Genomic DNA, 14543 nt, shown 5'->3' with positions numbered 1-14543 from the left:
CCACGCATACACACACACTGCGGGGTAATGGTGATGTTTCCTCCAAGGATATTGGTTTATTTACATGTATTGTTATTTATTGTGACATCACTGGATTCTCATTCATGTGAATATTACTCATTTTATTTATTGACATATTGTCGAAAGACCTTTGTGTTTGTGTTTATTTTTAAAAATGTAATAAAAGCTTGTTTTTGGAGTCATGAAATGTTGGTTTTATTGTGTGCGTGTGTGGGCCTTCGATGAACATCTTATTGTCTATATTCTAGTCATTCTGATAAGTTGTGTGTTCAATCCATAAAACACATTCGTTTTAAGTTTATAACACGGTTCTCATTCAAGTATATAGTAGTGTGTACAAGACAACACTAAATGGCTATTAAGCCGAGTAGGGTGCTAAACAAATGCAAGGAAAATAAGGAAGGAGAAAGAAAATAAGGAAGTTTAGGTAGTGCTGGTTGTTAGTTTGAATCCCGGTGTTGGTGCTGTTGGGTGCTGATTGTAAGGGTTGCATCCCGGGGTTGGTGCTGATTGTTTGGTCGCATCCAGGTGTTGGTGCTGATTGTTGGGTTGCATCCCGGCAGCGGTTTGTGGGTGCTGGTTGGTGGATCGTATCCCTCCAGCGGTGTATTGTTGCTGGTTGTTGGGTCGCATCCCTCCAGCGGTGTGTTGTTGGTGCTGATTGTTGAGTTGCATCCCTCCAGCGGTGTGTTGGTGCTGGTCTTTGGGTCGCATCCTGGTAGCGGTGTGTTGGTGCTGTTGTTCGGTCGCATCCCGGGAGCTGTGTGTTGGTGCTGGTTGTTGGTTCGCATCCCGTCCTTCTGGGATCATCTGACAGCAGAGTCCAGCCAGTCGTCGACATCTTGCTTCAGACCGAGGAGGGGAAGGTGAGTGCGGTTCTTGACGTGTAAACCGATTATTCTTCCTGGTGTGTGCGGTGCATTTGGTGTGTAGCGGTGTGTGGGGTACTGTTGTGTTACAGGTACGATTAGACGTGTTTTTACATGTTATATTTTGTGTGTTATCATGTTAAGAGTCTGCATTGCAGCAGAGCTAGCATCCTCGGCTAGCTCGGTTAGCTCGCTGGCTAGCGGTGTCAGATGATATTCTTCATGTTATCTTGGTTCTCTTGACGCCGGATCTCGACATATCTGTGTTTCAATATAAATAACATAACATAAAGCCTCTGCATGAACATCAGGATGAACACGACCCACCATCAGATGATCGGCTAAGCTAAGCAGCTAGCCAAATATATATATATATATATATATATATATATATATAAATATATAAATGTAGAAATTCCGATACTTAGATTAGGATCGATAACAATAGCATCTACCAATGCAATATGTGGGTCAACAAAATACTTCTTACAATGTAAACGAAATAGCCTTCAATATGGCATTTTAATTGATCACATAATGGTGTTGGATCAATAACAAATGTAGTATTCCTAACTCATTTTAAATATATTATAGTTTAAAGATATAATATTATTACTAATAGTACTGTAAATAATTGATTGTGCTTAATATTGTGACCAGGCTGGTCTGCTGTATAGACACTGATGTAACGCTCTGTCATAGCTTCCATAATGGAGCATAGACTGTGTTTTCAATACGTAGAAATGTAGAAGCAAAGTCTACTTTTCATTTTTTACAGTCTACTTTCTGTTAATATATTGAAACGTTATTGTTATTGAAATGTATACAACGTCCTGTACGTTCTGCTGTGGCAACCTAATTTCCCTTCTGGGATCATTTTAATCTAAGGTCAAAATGCAGATCTTTAAAATATCCGTTATTATGACATATTTTGTCTTAAAGGTGCTGTAGATAAGATTTAACAGCTATCATATATATGCTAGTATTATTAAAGGTGCTGTAGGTTATATATCTTTATCTATATCTATCTATATATATATCCGTCAGCTCTTAGTGATTGAAATGGGCAGTGAGAATATCTGTTCTGGTTGACTGCAGCAGCCTCTGTAGTAGACTATTTCGATTTCAAACCGCTCCCGCTCCCAGCTAATTTCCCCTCTCTTCCACTCTTTTCTGCTCCCGAGTCTTACCTGCAGCACTTTTTTTAAAGTCTGCTCTGCTGTCTCCCCATAGGCTGGCAGATAATGGGCGTGGCTGAGTGACTGCCAGGTATCCATCATGATTGGAGGACTGTTCATCTACAACCACAAGGGGGAGGTGCTGATCTCCCGGGTGTACAGGGATGACATCGGGTGAGTGTCCATACTGTCTCCCTGCCTGTTGGTACTGGGCATGATATGATGCTACCCTGTTTCCCTAGGTTATGTTTTCAGCAGTGGTGCAGAGGTGTGTATGAGGTGCACCATGTTGTTGTGTGTGTGCACGGGTGCTGAGGTGTGTGTGAGGTGCACTATGTTGGTGTGCACGATGCTGAGGTGCACTATGTTGATGTGCACGATGCTGAGGTGCACTATGTTGATGTGTGTGTGCATGCAGCTGAGGTGAGGATCCAGCAAGCGCACTGTGTGAAATGCTGAAAATACGGTGACAGCGATACAGTTCATTCTGCTACTCTGTAGCCATCCCATCGTCTGGGTTACATAATACTGTCGCTTCAGGTCTCCACAATTAGATATGTAGTCTTCTTTCTATCATTAAGTCTGGTTTTGTAACCCCTTCTATTAATGCCTTCTAGTCTAAAGCCATTCATGAGCTGATGCCACCGCATCACTTCAACGTCGTCATGTGTTTTTTTTTCCTTTTTATTCTGCAACGCTATTTTGAGGTCAATATTATTCCACAATGTTTCATTAATCACAATAATGAAAATGTAACATTTGAGTGGGTGCAGTAGGGGGCACCTACGATTTTGTTTTTAACAAATTATTGAAAAATAGGTCAAAAACATAAATTATTATAAAAAATGTATACAACACATATTGTTTGCTTTGCTGATTGCGGTGGCGCTGGTAATCTGGCAGTGGCGCTGCGCCACAGCTGGCTGCAAGGGGGGCAAACACTTCATATCCATCATGGGAGCCCTACATGATGCACAGGCGAAACCTTAGCTCAATCGTTTAAAAAAAGTTTTTCTGGTACATCAGCTAAGTGACCGTAGAAGACAACACAGGACTCCAGAGGGACACGTCACATGGGCCTGCAATCAAGATGCAGAGGGGAGGGAGGATGCTTTGTGAAGCCGGTCTGGGATGCAGAGAGCTGTTGCTAGGCAACAGCCTAATCCAATGACACACTGTGCTGCTCAGTGACGAGGGTAGACGAGCCCCCCTCTTGTGATGACAAAGCTTTGGGTGACACATCTGATACTTATTGGGTAGAACCATTGAATTAAGGATTTAAAACTTAGTGGTTGGCTTGCTGGCAGACATACCTTCTGTACAGTTGTATCGTTAGTGTGTGTACAGGGGATACCTACCTGTGCAGATGTGTAGCTATAGTACAGGGGATACCTGTGCAGGTGGGTGTACCTGTGGGTGTAAACATAAAAGTGCAAAGTGAACGCATACAATTTTAAAATGAACATGAAATGAGGGCAATCACCAGCTCCTCCGTTTCGCTTTCAGCCATATTTGCTTAGATGACGATGATGCGTTGCAGCCGGTTGCAGCTCGTGGCTCTTTAAATTTTGCGGGTCGCTGGTGTGTGGGTGTGTACAGGTGCGCGGCTGTAAAGGTGTGGCGTGTGTGACCAGGTGTGTAACGGGTTCTTGTCTCCCATGCGTCCAGGCGTAACGCGGTGGATGCGTTCCGCGTGAACGTCATCCACGCCCGCCAGCAGGTGCGCTCCCCCGTCACCAACATCGCCCGCACCAGCTTCTTCCACGTCAAGCGCTCCAACATCTGGCTGGCGGCCGTCACCAAGCAGAACGTCAACGCCGCCATGGTGTTCGAGTTCCTGTACAAGATGTGCGACGTCATGACGGCCTACTTCAGCAAGATCAGCGAGGAGAACATCAAGAACAACTTCGTGCTCATCTATGAGCTGCTCGACGGTACGGAACCATCACATCAATTCAGAACCATCCTTACCCCCCCCCCCCCCCCCCCCCCCCCGACCCCACCTTGCAGAACAGCTACCAGGGTTCTCTTCGTTCTGGTCTGCAGGGGGACCCCGCCCAGGATCCGTATGTGTTGGGGTCCATGTTTTTTTTATGGTCAATTGGTACCAGGAGTTGAGTTGAGTGAGGACAGAAGAAAGGCGCCCAGTTCAGACGTGTGTAGCTGCTGGATCCCATTACGGAGTCCCACTGCCATCTGTTGGACGAACTGCAGACTGGTACCACTCGGTGCACAGCCCGACTGGCAGCCAAGCTGTGTTATTTGAGCAGGAAATCTGGGACTCATTCCCACATATAGGCTCTGCGAATTGAGACTTTCCCCCCGTCAGCCCCTAAGTGCCACTGCTTGTCTCCTGGAAGGTTCAGTGGAGGAGCATTATGGAGGAACACTTTTGGAATACTTTTTGGAATTCAGCCGAGCTATTGACAGACAGGGAGTGCTCTGATCTCCAGGAAGCCATGACACTCTGTGGTGCTGTAGTTTTTTTAGGTTTTGATTTTTGTATGCTGGATGAGAAAATCAAGACCTAAAGAAAATCCAGCGCTGCAGCTCTGTACTCTGCTCTCTGATCTAACAGTCGAGGTAAGCGAAGTCAGAAAGACGCTTTACTCTAGGGACTTCCAGATGAGGTGGAGAAATGTCAAAGAAAAACTAAGACAGGAACTGCAAACATGGAAGTGCACCACAAACAGGTTTGCAGAAAGCTGCCGGATGTGACTGAAGCCCTCGGAATCTGAAACACGCTTCAACGGAGACCTGCGCTGGTGACGCGTCGATTAGTTTCTGCGTGAAATACGCTGTGTTACACGACAGAACGGAATGCGACCCCATCATGCGAATCAAACCCAAACAGAGTGCAGCGTGGGTAGAAGGCGAAACAAGAGGTCCACGGTCCTTCTCATGCTGTGCGATGTGTCTCAGTGATAATGTTGTCCAGACGTTACTTTGATGTCTTGATTCTTTCATTCTGATGGTCTAAGCTTTATAATGAAAGCCAGGATAGAAGCTCACCGTTAATGGTCACCCTGTGTTTCCCCTCCTCCGCAAATATCTTCTTGTCCCTCATATTATCATTCGGAAAACTATGTCTGTGGGACGAGACTTCTCATGCATGTCTGTACACAAATTCTGTCTTTTAGAAAACTATGTACAGTGTTTCCCCCAGTAAATGTCTCAGTCAAGGTGGTAATCAGTCGGTGGTGTTGTTTGCACGGCGCAAAGCGCCGCGCCGAAAAATTTTGGGGGTATTTTGCTCAAAGATGCCAGTACGCATGAATGAAATAAACGACTGTTTATTTCCATATAAATAAACAACAGTAGGTACAAATGTTGTGCAAACATGCAGACACTACAAAATACAATTAAAGAAAAGTGCAAATTAAATACAAATAATGGACAATACACTTAACTTTTGTATGCAAATTCAACTATTTACAGTTCCTTTTTTGGATCTTATTTGCGGCACAGCTGACAAGAGGCATCAGTGCATGCAATTCTGCGTGGCTGTGCAAAGAACAGTTCTAGCGCCCTGCTGTAATTGAACTTAGACACTGGTGGGCCATTGATGCTGATCTTCATGCAGGCTGTAAGACTCTTGCCCTGCAGTTTCGCAGGTCTGTCTTTATCTACACATAGAGTGAATGAAGTCAATGTTGTATATTTAATATTTTAAATTTTGAACTAAGATAGTGAGAAGATGATGGGCTTACCCTATTCATGGCAGAAAAATCTCGCTTTTTTTTTTCAACTTTTTTTTTTAATACATTGGTAGTCAAGGCGGGGCCCTAGTCTTGTTAAGGCGGCCGCCTTAACAAGACAGTGCTGGGGGAAACCCTGATGTATGTGGGGCTAGACTGCTCATTCATATAGGTATACATCTTCTATCATGACTATGTTGTTCCCCAGGAACCTTTCTGACCAGTACTTATCGGTTCTTGTTGTAGAGATCCTGGACTTCGGTTACCCTCAGAACTCAGAGAGTGGAGCCCTGAAGACCTTCATTACCCAGCAGGGCATCAAGAGCCAGGTCAGAGAGTCCCTACACACAAACTGACACTGTATTTACACTGTATGTGCACTTTATTCATCATGGGCGCATCGCCGCATCCCAACCAAAGCGTTTGATTACGTACTTACACTTTATTTACAATGTGCACTTTATTCACACCGCATGTGCGCTTCCTCAACTCTGCGCGTGTGTGTGTGTGTGTGTGTGTGTGTGTGTGTGTGTGTGTGTGTGTGTGTGTGTGTGTGTGTGTGTGTGTGTGTGTGTGTGTGTGTGTGTGTGTGTGTGTGTGTGTGTGTGTGTGTGGGTGACCCTCACACTACACACACACACCATGGGGTCCCCATGCATGACAACATAGTAGAAGAACATGTCCTATAGGATGGAAGAGTCACCATGACAACATAGTAGAACGTGTCCTATAGGATGGTAGGGTCACCATGACAACATAGAAGAACAAAGTGTAAAATGTGTGTTTTCTCTCCTCGGACGGACCTGCCGCATCACAGCATCATGTAAGTTTCTCGCCAATACCGATATCAAAATGAAGTGTGAACATGGGTTTCCCGGGCCCCTTGTTTCCAGGGCAGCAGCACCCCTTCTCCATAGTGACAGTGTCCCGTGTCCAGAGTTACATTGTCCCTTCTCCCTTGTCTCCATAGTAACAGTGTCCCGTCTCCCTTGTCTCCATGGTAACGGTGTCTCGTCTCCAGAGTTACATTGTCCCGTCTTCCTTGTCTCCAGAGTAACACTGTCCCATCGCTATAGTAACAGGGTCCCGTCTCCAGAGTAACCGTGTCCCGTCCCCTTTGTCTCCAGGGTTACAGCGTCCCGTCTCCCTGGTCTCCAGGGTAACAGTGGCCGTCTCCCTTCTCTCCATAGTAACGGTGTCCCCTGTCTCCATAGTAACGTTGTCCCGTCTCCCTTGTCTCCAGAGTAAGGACGAGCAGTCCCAGATCACCAGCCAGGTGACCGGACAGATCGGCTGGCGGCGTGAAGGCATCAAGTACCGCCGCAACGAGCTGTTCCTAGACGTCCTGGAGAGCGTCAACCTACTCATGTCCCCACAAGGTCAGAAAACATACAGCTATTCATATTTATCATATTTATATTTATGTGTATTTTTACAAAATCGTGTGTGTGTATTAAATACTCTTTACATCTTGACGGAAATCAATAAATCAAGTGTCAAAAGGAAAGAAATCTGTTATGTGTGTTGACGTGTGTATGTGTAAATGTGTATATTAATGTCCGCGTCTGGGTTTGTGGTGTACTAATATGTCTGCGAATTTGTGTTTATATTAATGTTTGTTTACTAATGTGTGTGTTTTATTAATGTGTGAGTGTGTGTGTGTATATATTAATGTTTGTTTGTTTGTGTACTAAGATGCTTGTATGTTCTAATTTCTGTGTGTTTATTAATGTGTGTCTGTGCGAATGTGTATATCTGAATGTTTGTGTACTAACGTGCGTGTGTGTTGATGTAGGTCAGGTGCTCAGTGCCCATGTGTCGGGCCGGGTGGTGATGAAGAGCTATCTGAGCGGGATGCCCGAGTGCAAGTTTGGAATGAACGACAAGATCGTGATTGACAAGCAGCAAGGCAAGGGAGCCACGTCGGACGACTCGGCCAAGAGGTTAGAGGTCAACCCACCAAGCTCACACGTGCTTCAGATGATGTTTTTTTTCTTTTAAGATGATAATAATAACATGTTGTTTAAATGTCATTTGTCTCGCAGTAAGAAAAATATGATTAATTTATTGGAATATACATATATTTCATAGTTTCACCCTGATAGGGCTCTGTAATGTCTATCAAAATTAGAATAATGACTATAATGATATAATATAATTATAAATACATTTATGTATGTCTCTTTTAATGGATACTTTAAATTTGAGACATTTGTTTAAATCGCTTCATAACTTGAATGTCTCTCTCTATGTCTGTCTTTCTGTCCGCCTGTCCGTCCGTCTGTCTACCTCTGTGTCTGTCTGCCCGTCCATCTGTCTGTCCGTCTCCCCAGTGGGAAGCAGTCCATAGCGATAGACGACTGCACCTTCCACCAGTGTGTTCGTCTCAGCAAGTTTGACTCGGAGCGCAGCATCAGCTTCATCCCCCCCGATGGAGACTACGAGCTCATGAGGTCAGGGGTCATCCGTCCTGAACCCCCTTTATCCTGGGACCCAAAAGACCACGTCCCCCACACCCAGAACAAATACTGCCATAAGGGCCCCATGTTTGAGGGTCCGGGTACTTCTAGGGCTGCTCGATTATGGGGAAAAAGCATAATCACGATTATTTTAGTCAATATTGAAATCACGATTATTCAAACAATTATTTTTGAGTTTGAAAACATGTTGTATTTATTCAGCGTGTCTCTCCCAAAAAATCAAGTTGTAATTGAGAACTCTGAAATTTCGCCTTAAAAAAATACACAAAATTATCAAAAAGAAAATGTTCCAATCTAAAATGATATACAGATATGTGTCCAGCGGTTCTGCCCTTTCTATAAATCATAAAAAATAATATATCTAATAAAATAAATCGTAAAACTCGGATTATGTTAATTTTCTGATTGTTTGCCGCTAAAATCGTAATCGCGATCAAAATTCAATCAAACGCCCCGCCCTAGGTACTTCTGTCGTTGTTGCGGCCAAATACTTGATTCTGAGGAACTTTTTCTCCAACGTTGCAGTAAGACAGGCAACGCTTTGTGTGATTCCCTCGAAGTTTGAAACAGGAAGATTTGAAAAATATATATATAGATGTGGACATGTCTGTTTGCTCATAACATGAAGAAGAAAGCACATTTTTTGGGCGATTTATGTGGAGAAGAACTGTATGATGAATGGTCAAACCCGACTGGGAATGCGCTGATTGGTCGATGTGTGGTTTGACGTGAGCTGCTGGCTGTGTTCCCAGGTACCGGACCACCAAGGACATCATCCTGCCCTTCAGGGTCATCCCCCTGGTGAGGGAGGTGGGCCGCACCAAGCTGGAGGTCAAGGTGGTCATCAAGTCCAACTTCAAGGCCTCGCTGCTCGCCCAGAAGATCGAGGTCAGACTCACATCCACTCAGTCAGTCAGTCAGTCAGTCAGCCAGCCAGCCAGCCAGCCAGCCAGCCAGCCAGCCAGCCAGCCAGCCAGCCAGCCAGCCAGCCAGCCAGCCAGCCAGTCAGTCAGTCAGTCAGTCAGTCAGTCAGTCAGTCAGTCAGTCAGTCAGTCAGTCAGTCAGTCAGTCAGTCAGTCAGTCAGTCAGTCAGTCAGTCAGTCAGTCAGTCAGTCAGTCAGTCAGTCAGTCAGTCAGTCAGTCAGTCAGTCAGTCAGTCAGTCAGTCAGTCAGTCAGTCAGTCACTAGTCTTGTCATGCATGTATACAGGGAGCACTGATGTCACGGGTACAGGGTCTAATCAGTGACCCTGGGTCGAAGTGTTGGGGGTTGTCGGGTTGTGTTGTAAGGCTGTGTGTGTGTGTCCCAGGTGCGAATCCCCACCCCCCTGAACACCAGCGGGGTGCAGGTCATCTGTATGAAGGGGAAGGCCAAGTACAAGGCCAGCGACAACGCCATTGTCTGGAAGTAGGTGGAGCTACGGCACTTGGACCGCCCACTCCTGCTTGTCACCCAGTATTCAATGTGAGTGTGTGTGTGTGTGTGTGTGCGTGCAGGATTAAGCGCATGGCTGGGATGAAGGAGTCTCAGATCAGTGCTGAGATTGAGCTGCTGCCCACCAATGAGAAGAAGAAGTGGACTCGCCCCCCCATCTCCATGAACTTTGAGGTCAGTTGTCTGCCTGTCTGTCCCTTTTTCCATACATGAGCTTGTCTGTTTGTAAGGTCGTCTGTGTAAGCCTGTCTGTCTGTAACCCTGTCTGTCTGTAAGCCTGTCTGTGTGTAACCCTGTCTGTGTGTTACCCTGTCTGTGCTTAACCCTGTCTGTGTTTTCCAGGTTCCCTTCGCCCCGTCAGGGTTGAAGGTGAGATACCTCAAGGTGTTTGAATCCAAGCTGAACTACAGTGACCATGATGTCATCAAATGGGTGCGCTACATCGGTCGCAGCGGGATCTACGAGACTCGATGCTGATTGGCCAACAACAGAATTACCCACAATCCTCTACTCCCAGCTCCCCTCCGCCCTTTGGCCAGTCCCCGGACTATTTCCCTCAATCCTCCACTCCCTACAACCTATAGCTGTAGTCTTCTACGTGGACCACCGTGACCTGTCAATCATCTGTTATCTCCCTGCTGATTGGTGTAGCTCTTAGATCCCACCCCTTCGCTGTCAGGGTAGCTCAGCTACACCTGGAACTAGTTACCGCGGTAACTAGTAGTTATAGTAGTACACGAGTTACTACGGTACACACTGCAGTACACTAGTTGGGACTACAGTAGTTACCGTAATACCTTGTCCTTAGTACTACAGTAGTTAAAGTAACTAGTGTAAGTTGTCTGTCTGTGTGTGTTCCAGAGTATCTCTCTGCCATATCATAAATATCTTATATATTCATACATATATAAGATATTTATCCTATATATACCATTGATAAAGTATAACGTCTCCTTGGTTGTGTTAAAGTGATGATGATGATGATGATGATGATGAAGGCTGTAATGTACCAGGTGTATTCTGTCGTGACCAAATGTGTGTTGATGTAAGATGAGCGGCCAGTTGATCTGAAATAAAACGAATCAATACTACAACCTCCTGGTGTGTTCTCTGGTCTGGATGTCTTCGGTCCTGGCCTGTTTCAGTCCATTCCGGTCCTGTCTGCCCTGGTCTAGCTCTAGTCTAGTCTATATCTAGGCTGGTCTAGGTCCAGGTCAAGTCTGACTCTGTTTCATTCTGGTCTAGTCTAGATCTAGTCTGGTCTAATCTGAATCTGTCTGTCTGGTCTACCTCTGGCCTGGTCATGTCTAGTCTGTGTGTTCTAGATCTAGTTTTGATCTGATCAGGGTTATTCTAGGTATATTCAAGATCTACGTCTGCTCTAGGCTGAGGTTTAATCTGGGTCTAAATCTGCTCTGGACTATTCTTGGTCTAGTCTGGTTCTGGTCTAGTTAAGTTCTGTTCCGGGTCTAGGTCCTGTCTGGGGCTATTCTAGTCTGGGTGTGTTCTAGTTCTAGGTCTGGCCTAATTTGGGCCTGGTCTATTCTAGGACTGGTCTAGTCTGGGTCTAGCCTCGGTCTCGTCTAGTCTGGATATGTTCCAGCTCCAAGTCTTGACAGTCTTTTAACGGCTCAATCCGATCCCTGCTCCCTAACATGGCTGTTGCCACGGTGACGGCGGGTGGAGGAATGCGGGGTGTGCTTGCTGCGCCTGCTGCGTGTCGATGGAAGGGTGGGGGTCCCCACGAGACAAACAAGAAGCAGGCGCGGGGCTGGAGGTCGCCCGGAGCTGTGGGAAAGATGGAAAGTAATCAGGTGAAATGTGGGAACCGTCAGCCTGGCAACCAGCCAGCCACCCTCGCTGCTGAGAGGGGGGTTAGGGGGGCTAGTGTGGGGTTGTGTGTGTGTGTGTGTGTGTTAGCGTGTGCATGGTTGGTAGCGTGTGTGTTAGCGTGTGCGGGGTTGCTAGCGTGTGTGTTAGCGTGTGCGTGGTGGTAGTGTGTGTGTGTGTCGGTGTGTGGTGGAGATGGACAGATGAATGGACAGACAGCGTAATTAAAAGCTCGTCGCTCAGCTGTCCTGGACGCACTGGTGGTCCGGTCTGCTTTGTGTCGTGGAGCCGCCAGCTCCTCCCAGTCCTGCTGGTCCAGAACCCCCACAGTATCGCTGGGTGCTGTACCTTACAGTCCTGCTGGTCCAGAACGAAACTGCTCTGCTACGATCGACATCGTTATCATGTTTCAACGGAGTCATGTGTCAGAGGCTTTTATCCAGAGGGACTTGCGCTGAAGACAGAGAAATCGCAGTGAGGAGCAGGTTGGGGTTAGGGGGCCTCTTGTTCGAGGCTGCCTACAGGTAGACCAGACATTAGCATTCGAACCCAGAACCTTTCGACTGGGAGTCCAACACACTTAACACTAGACCAAGGGGTTCTTAAAGGTTTCCAATCTCGGGACCCAAAAGACAGTTTGAGTCAACCACCCACTCCCTCTGACACTATGTTTCTCCACAGTAAGTGATCCTTTCATCACTGGGTTCTCATCGCAAGGTTAGACATTTCAGAAGTTAAAACATGTCGCTAGATTAGGATTTAAAACATTGCTTGGCTAGGACTTAAAACATTGCAATGCTAGGAGTTAAATAGTGCTAGGCTAGGTGTTCAAAAAAGAGAGTTACACATGTTGCTAGACTGGGAATAAAAACATTTCTAGGCTAAGAGTTTAAACATGCCAGAGTTGCAAGGCTACAAATTTTAACTTGCCGCTAGGCTAGGAGTTAGTAGCTCGCTAGGCTACGAGTGAAATGAGCTAGATCTAGTGTAAGGGGCCCCAGGAACTGTAGGCCCCCCCAACGCTGACTGATGTTGGTAGCAGCCAACAGACAGGCGCTTGGCTCGGCCGCGCAACGCTAGCTGCCAAGCTGCTAAATGCCAGCGCTAAACAATGGATTTTTTAAAGAGAACAGAAGCTACTTAGCATGCACCATCAGAAGACTTCCTGTAAAAAATACAACTGTGACCAAGCTCGAAAGAAAGCCCATAGACTGGTGAAAGATTGGTGTTTGTATAAACATACACACAAATACAGTATTACTGCTCACTATTACGGTATTTTAAGAATGAGAACTAGCACGTCTCTCCTCTGTCATCCCTCCATCATGCTGTCTCTCCTCTATCATCCTCCATCATTCTGTCTCTCCTCTATCATCCCTCATCATTCTGTCTCTCCTCTATCATCCTCCATCATTCTGTCTCTCCTCTATCATCCTCCATCATTCTGTCTCTCTTCTATCATCCTCCATCATTCTGTCTCTCCTCTATCATCCTCCATCATTCTGTCTCTCCTCTATTATCCTCCATTATTCTGTCTCTCCTCTATCATCCTCCATCATTCTGTCTCTCCTCTATCATCCCTCCATCATTCTGTCTCTCCTCTATTATCCTCCATCATTCTGTCTCTCCTCTATCATCCTCCATCATTCTGTCTCTCCTCTATCATCCTCCATCATTCTGTCTCTCCTCTATCATCCCTCATCATTCTGTCTCCTCTATCATCCCTCCATCGTTTGTCACTCCACTCCCACTCCTTTTAAACAAGGAAGGTTTGGTCGCTGGGATTTCATTGGTTTGTGCCTGAACAAAGGGTAGGCCTTTCGTTTAGTAGGGTGGGCCAGGCAGTCCACTTGGAGAAACCAGCAATAGTAAGATACACTTTGAAAGTATAAAACCTTCAACCCCTCCCTTCAGGCCTTCAAGCCACTGCAACAAAACATGCTAGGCATAGAGGCAAGTAGACAGATGGGTAGGCTGTCCAATCATTTAATTTGGGTCGAATGAAATTATTGGACCGGCTTAATAGATCTACAGGATAAAAAAAAGAAAAGTGAGACCATTTGATTAAATTATTACTATCGAGATATAAGGAAGTTTTTCAACAAATATGACAAGAAATGCCTCTAGAATATATAGCCTACCCTTTAATATCGATCATCAATAACTTAGCATAGTATATTTTATCACATATATCTGCGTTCAAATCGTATTGTAATCTATTTTGGCTAGGCCTGCGACGCTTCTTAAAGAGGTTTGTGGAGGTTGCATCATGCATAATACAACGGGGAGCAATAAACACACAGCGAGGATAATAAACTTGGACTTCCTAGAAACCTTCTGTTTCTTTATGTTTGGACAGATGTCCTCCCGAGATGAGACGAACACATCTGGACGACATCTGCCCTGCAGGACGTCTCGAGCCCCCGGGTCAAGGGTCATGCCAGGTGAACTTCCAGGTGAGTGACGTGCCGCGGGTCGGAGGGTATGGTGGGTGGAGGGTTTGAGGGTTGCAAGATCTCGCGTCGTGTCCCCGCCCCGATGGGAGCCGACTCACCGGACGGGGGAGCGGAACTCAGAGATCAGAGATCCAGGGTTGGTTGAGGTTCCTCCTGGAGAGAGACGGTCCAGGGTCGGGAAGGTTGAGAGGGAGAGAAAGAGAGAGAGAGGTCTAGCGGGTTGAGCGGCGATGTGCAGCCGCGGGATGCGAGCCCTCCTCGGGCTGCTGTTCGCCGCGGGAGTCCTTGAGCATTGCGGTGCCGCGACGCGAAGGGACGGAAACGTGAGTACAAAACTACACTTAATAACCTATAACCTATAAATAAATCTAAAACTACAGAATAACCAAAACTAACCCCAACAACGTAATACTGCACGTAACCTAAAACTTATCCTAACAACTTAACCTACACCTAATAACGTAAAACTACACCTAATAACCTATTACTACACTTTCAACTTCACAATAACCTAAAACGAACCATCATAACATATAACTGCATTTAAAAAACGTAGAACTGCACCTAAACAGCTAAA

At 45.9% G+C, this 14543-nt stretch overlaps 2 protein-coding genes across 2 annotated transcripts in view; both read left to right on the top strand.

Moving 5' to 3' along the window:
* Window positions 1-464: 464 nt before the first annotated feature.
* On the top strand, window positions 465-10793 carry ap2m1b (adaptor related protein complex 2 subunit mu 1b). The gene is made up of 11 exons (XM_056611684.1): window positions 465-887; window positions 2124-2242; window positions 3737-4002; window positions 6013-6095; window positions 7010-7145; window positions 7562-7709; window positions 8100-8219; window positions 8999-9134; window positions 9556-9653; window positions 9743-9854; window positions 10023-10793. Exons 2-11 carry the CDS (start codon window positions 2169-2171, stop codon window positions 10155-10157), a joined length of 1308 nt encoding a protein of 435 aa, XP_056467659.1. The 5' UTR covers window positions 465-887; window positions 2124-2168; the 3' UTR covers window positions 10158-10793.
* A 3221-nt stretch (window positions 10794-14014) lies between these two features.
* Window positions 14015-14543, top strand: part of mmp23bb (matrix metallopeptidase 23bb) — a 6942-nt gene continuing 6413 nt past the window's right edge. The window contains exon 1 of the mRNA XM_056611910.1: window positions 14015-14289. Coding sequence (XP_056467885.1) covers window positions 14197-14289 — 93 coding nt within the window. The 5' untranslated portion in view covers window positions 14015-14196. The remainder of the gene's footprint in view (window positions 14290-14543) is intronic.

Source organism: Gadus chalcogrammus, chromosome 16, assembly GCF_026213295.1.
Source record: "Gadus chalcogrammus isolate NIFS_2021 chromosome 16, NIFS_Gcha_1.0, whole genome shotgun sequence".
Lineage (NCBI taxonomy): Eukaryota > Metazoa > Chordata > Actinopteri > Gadiformes > Gadidae > Gadus > Gadus chalcogrammus.
Note: the sequence above shows the minus strand (reverse complement) of the source record. Positions and strands in the feature narration are given on the sequence as shown.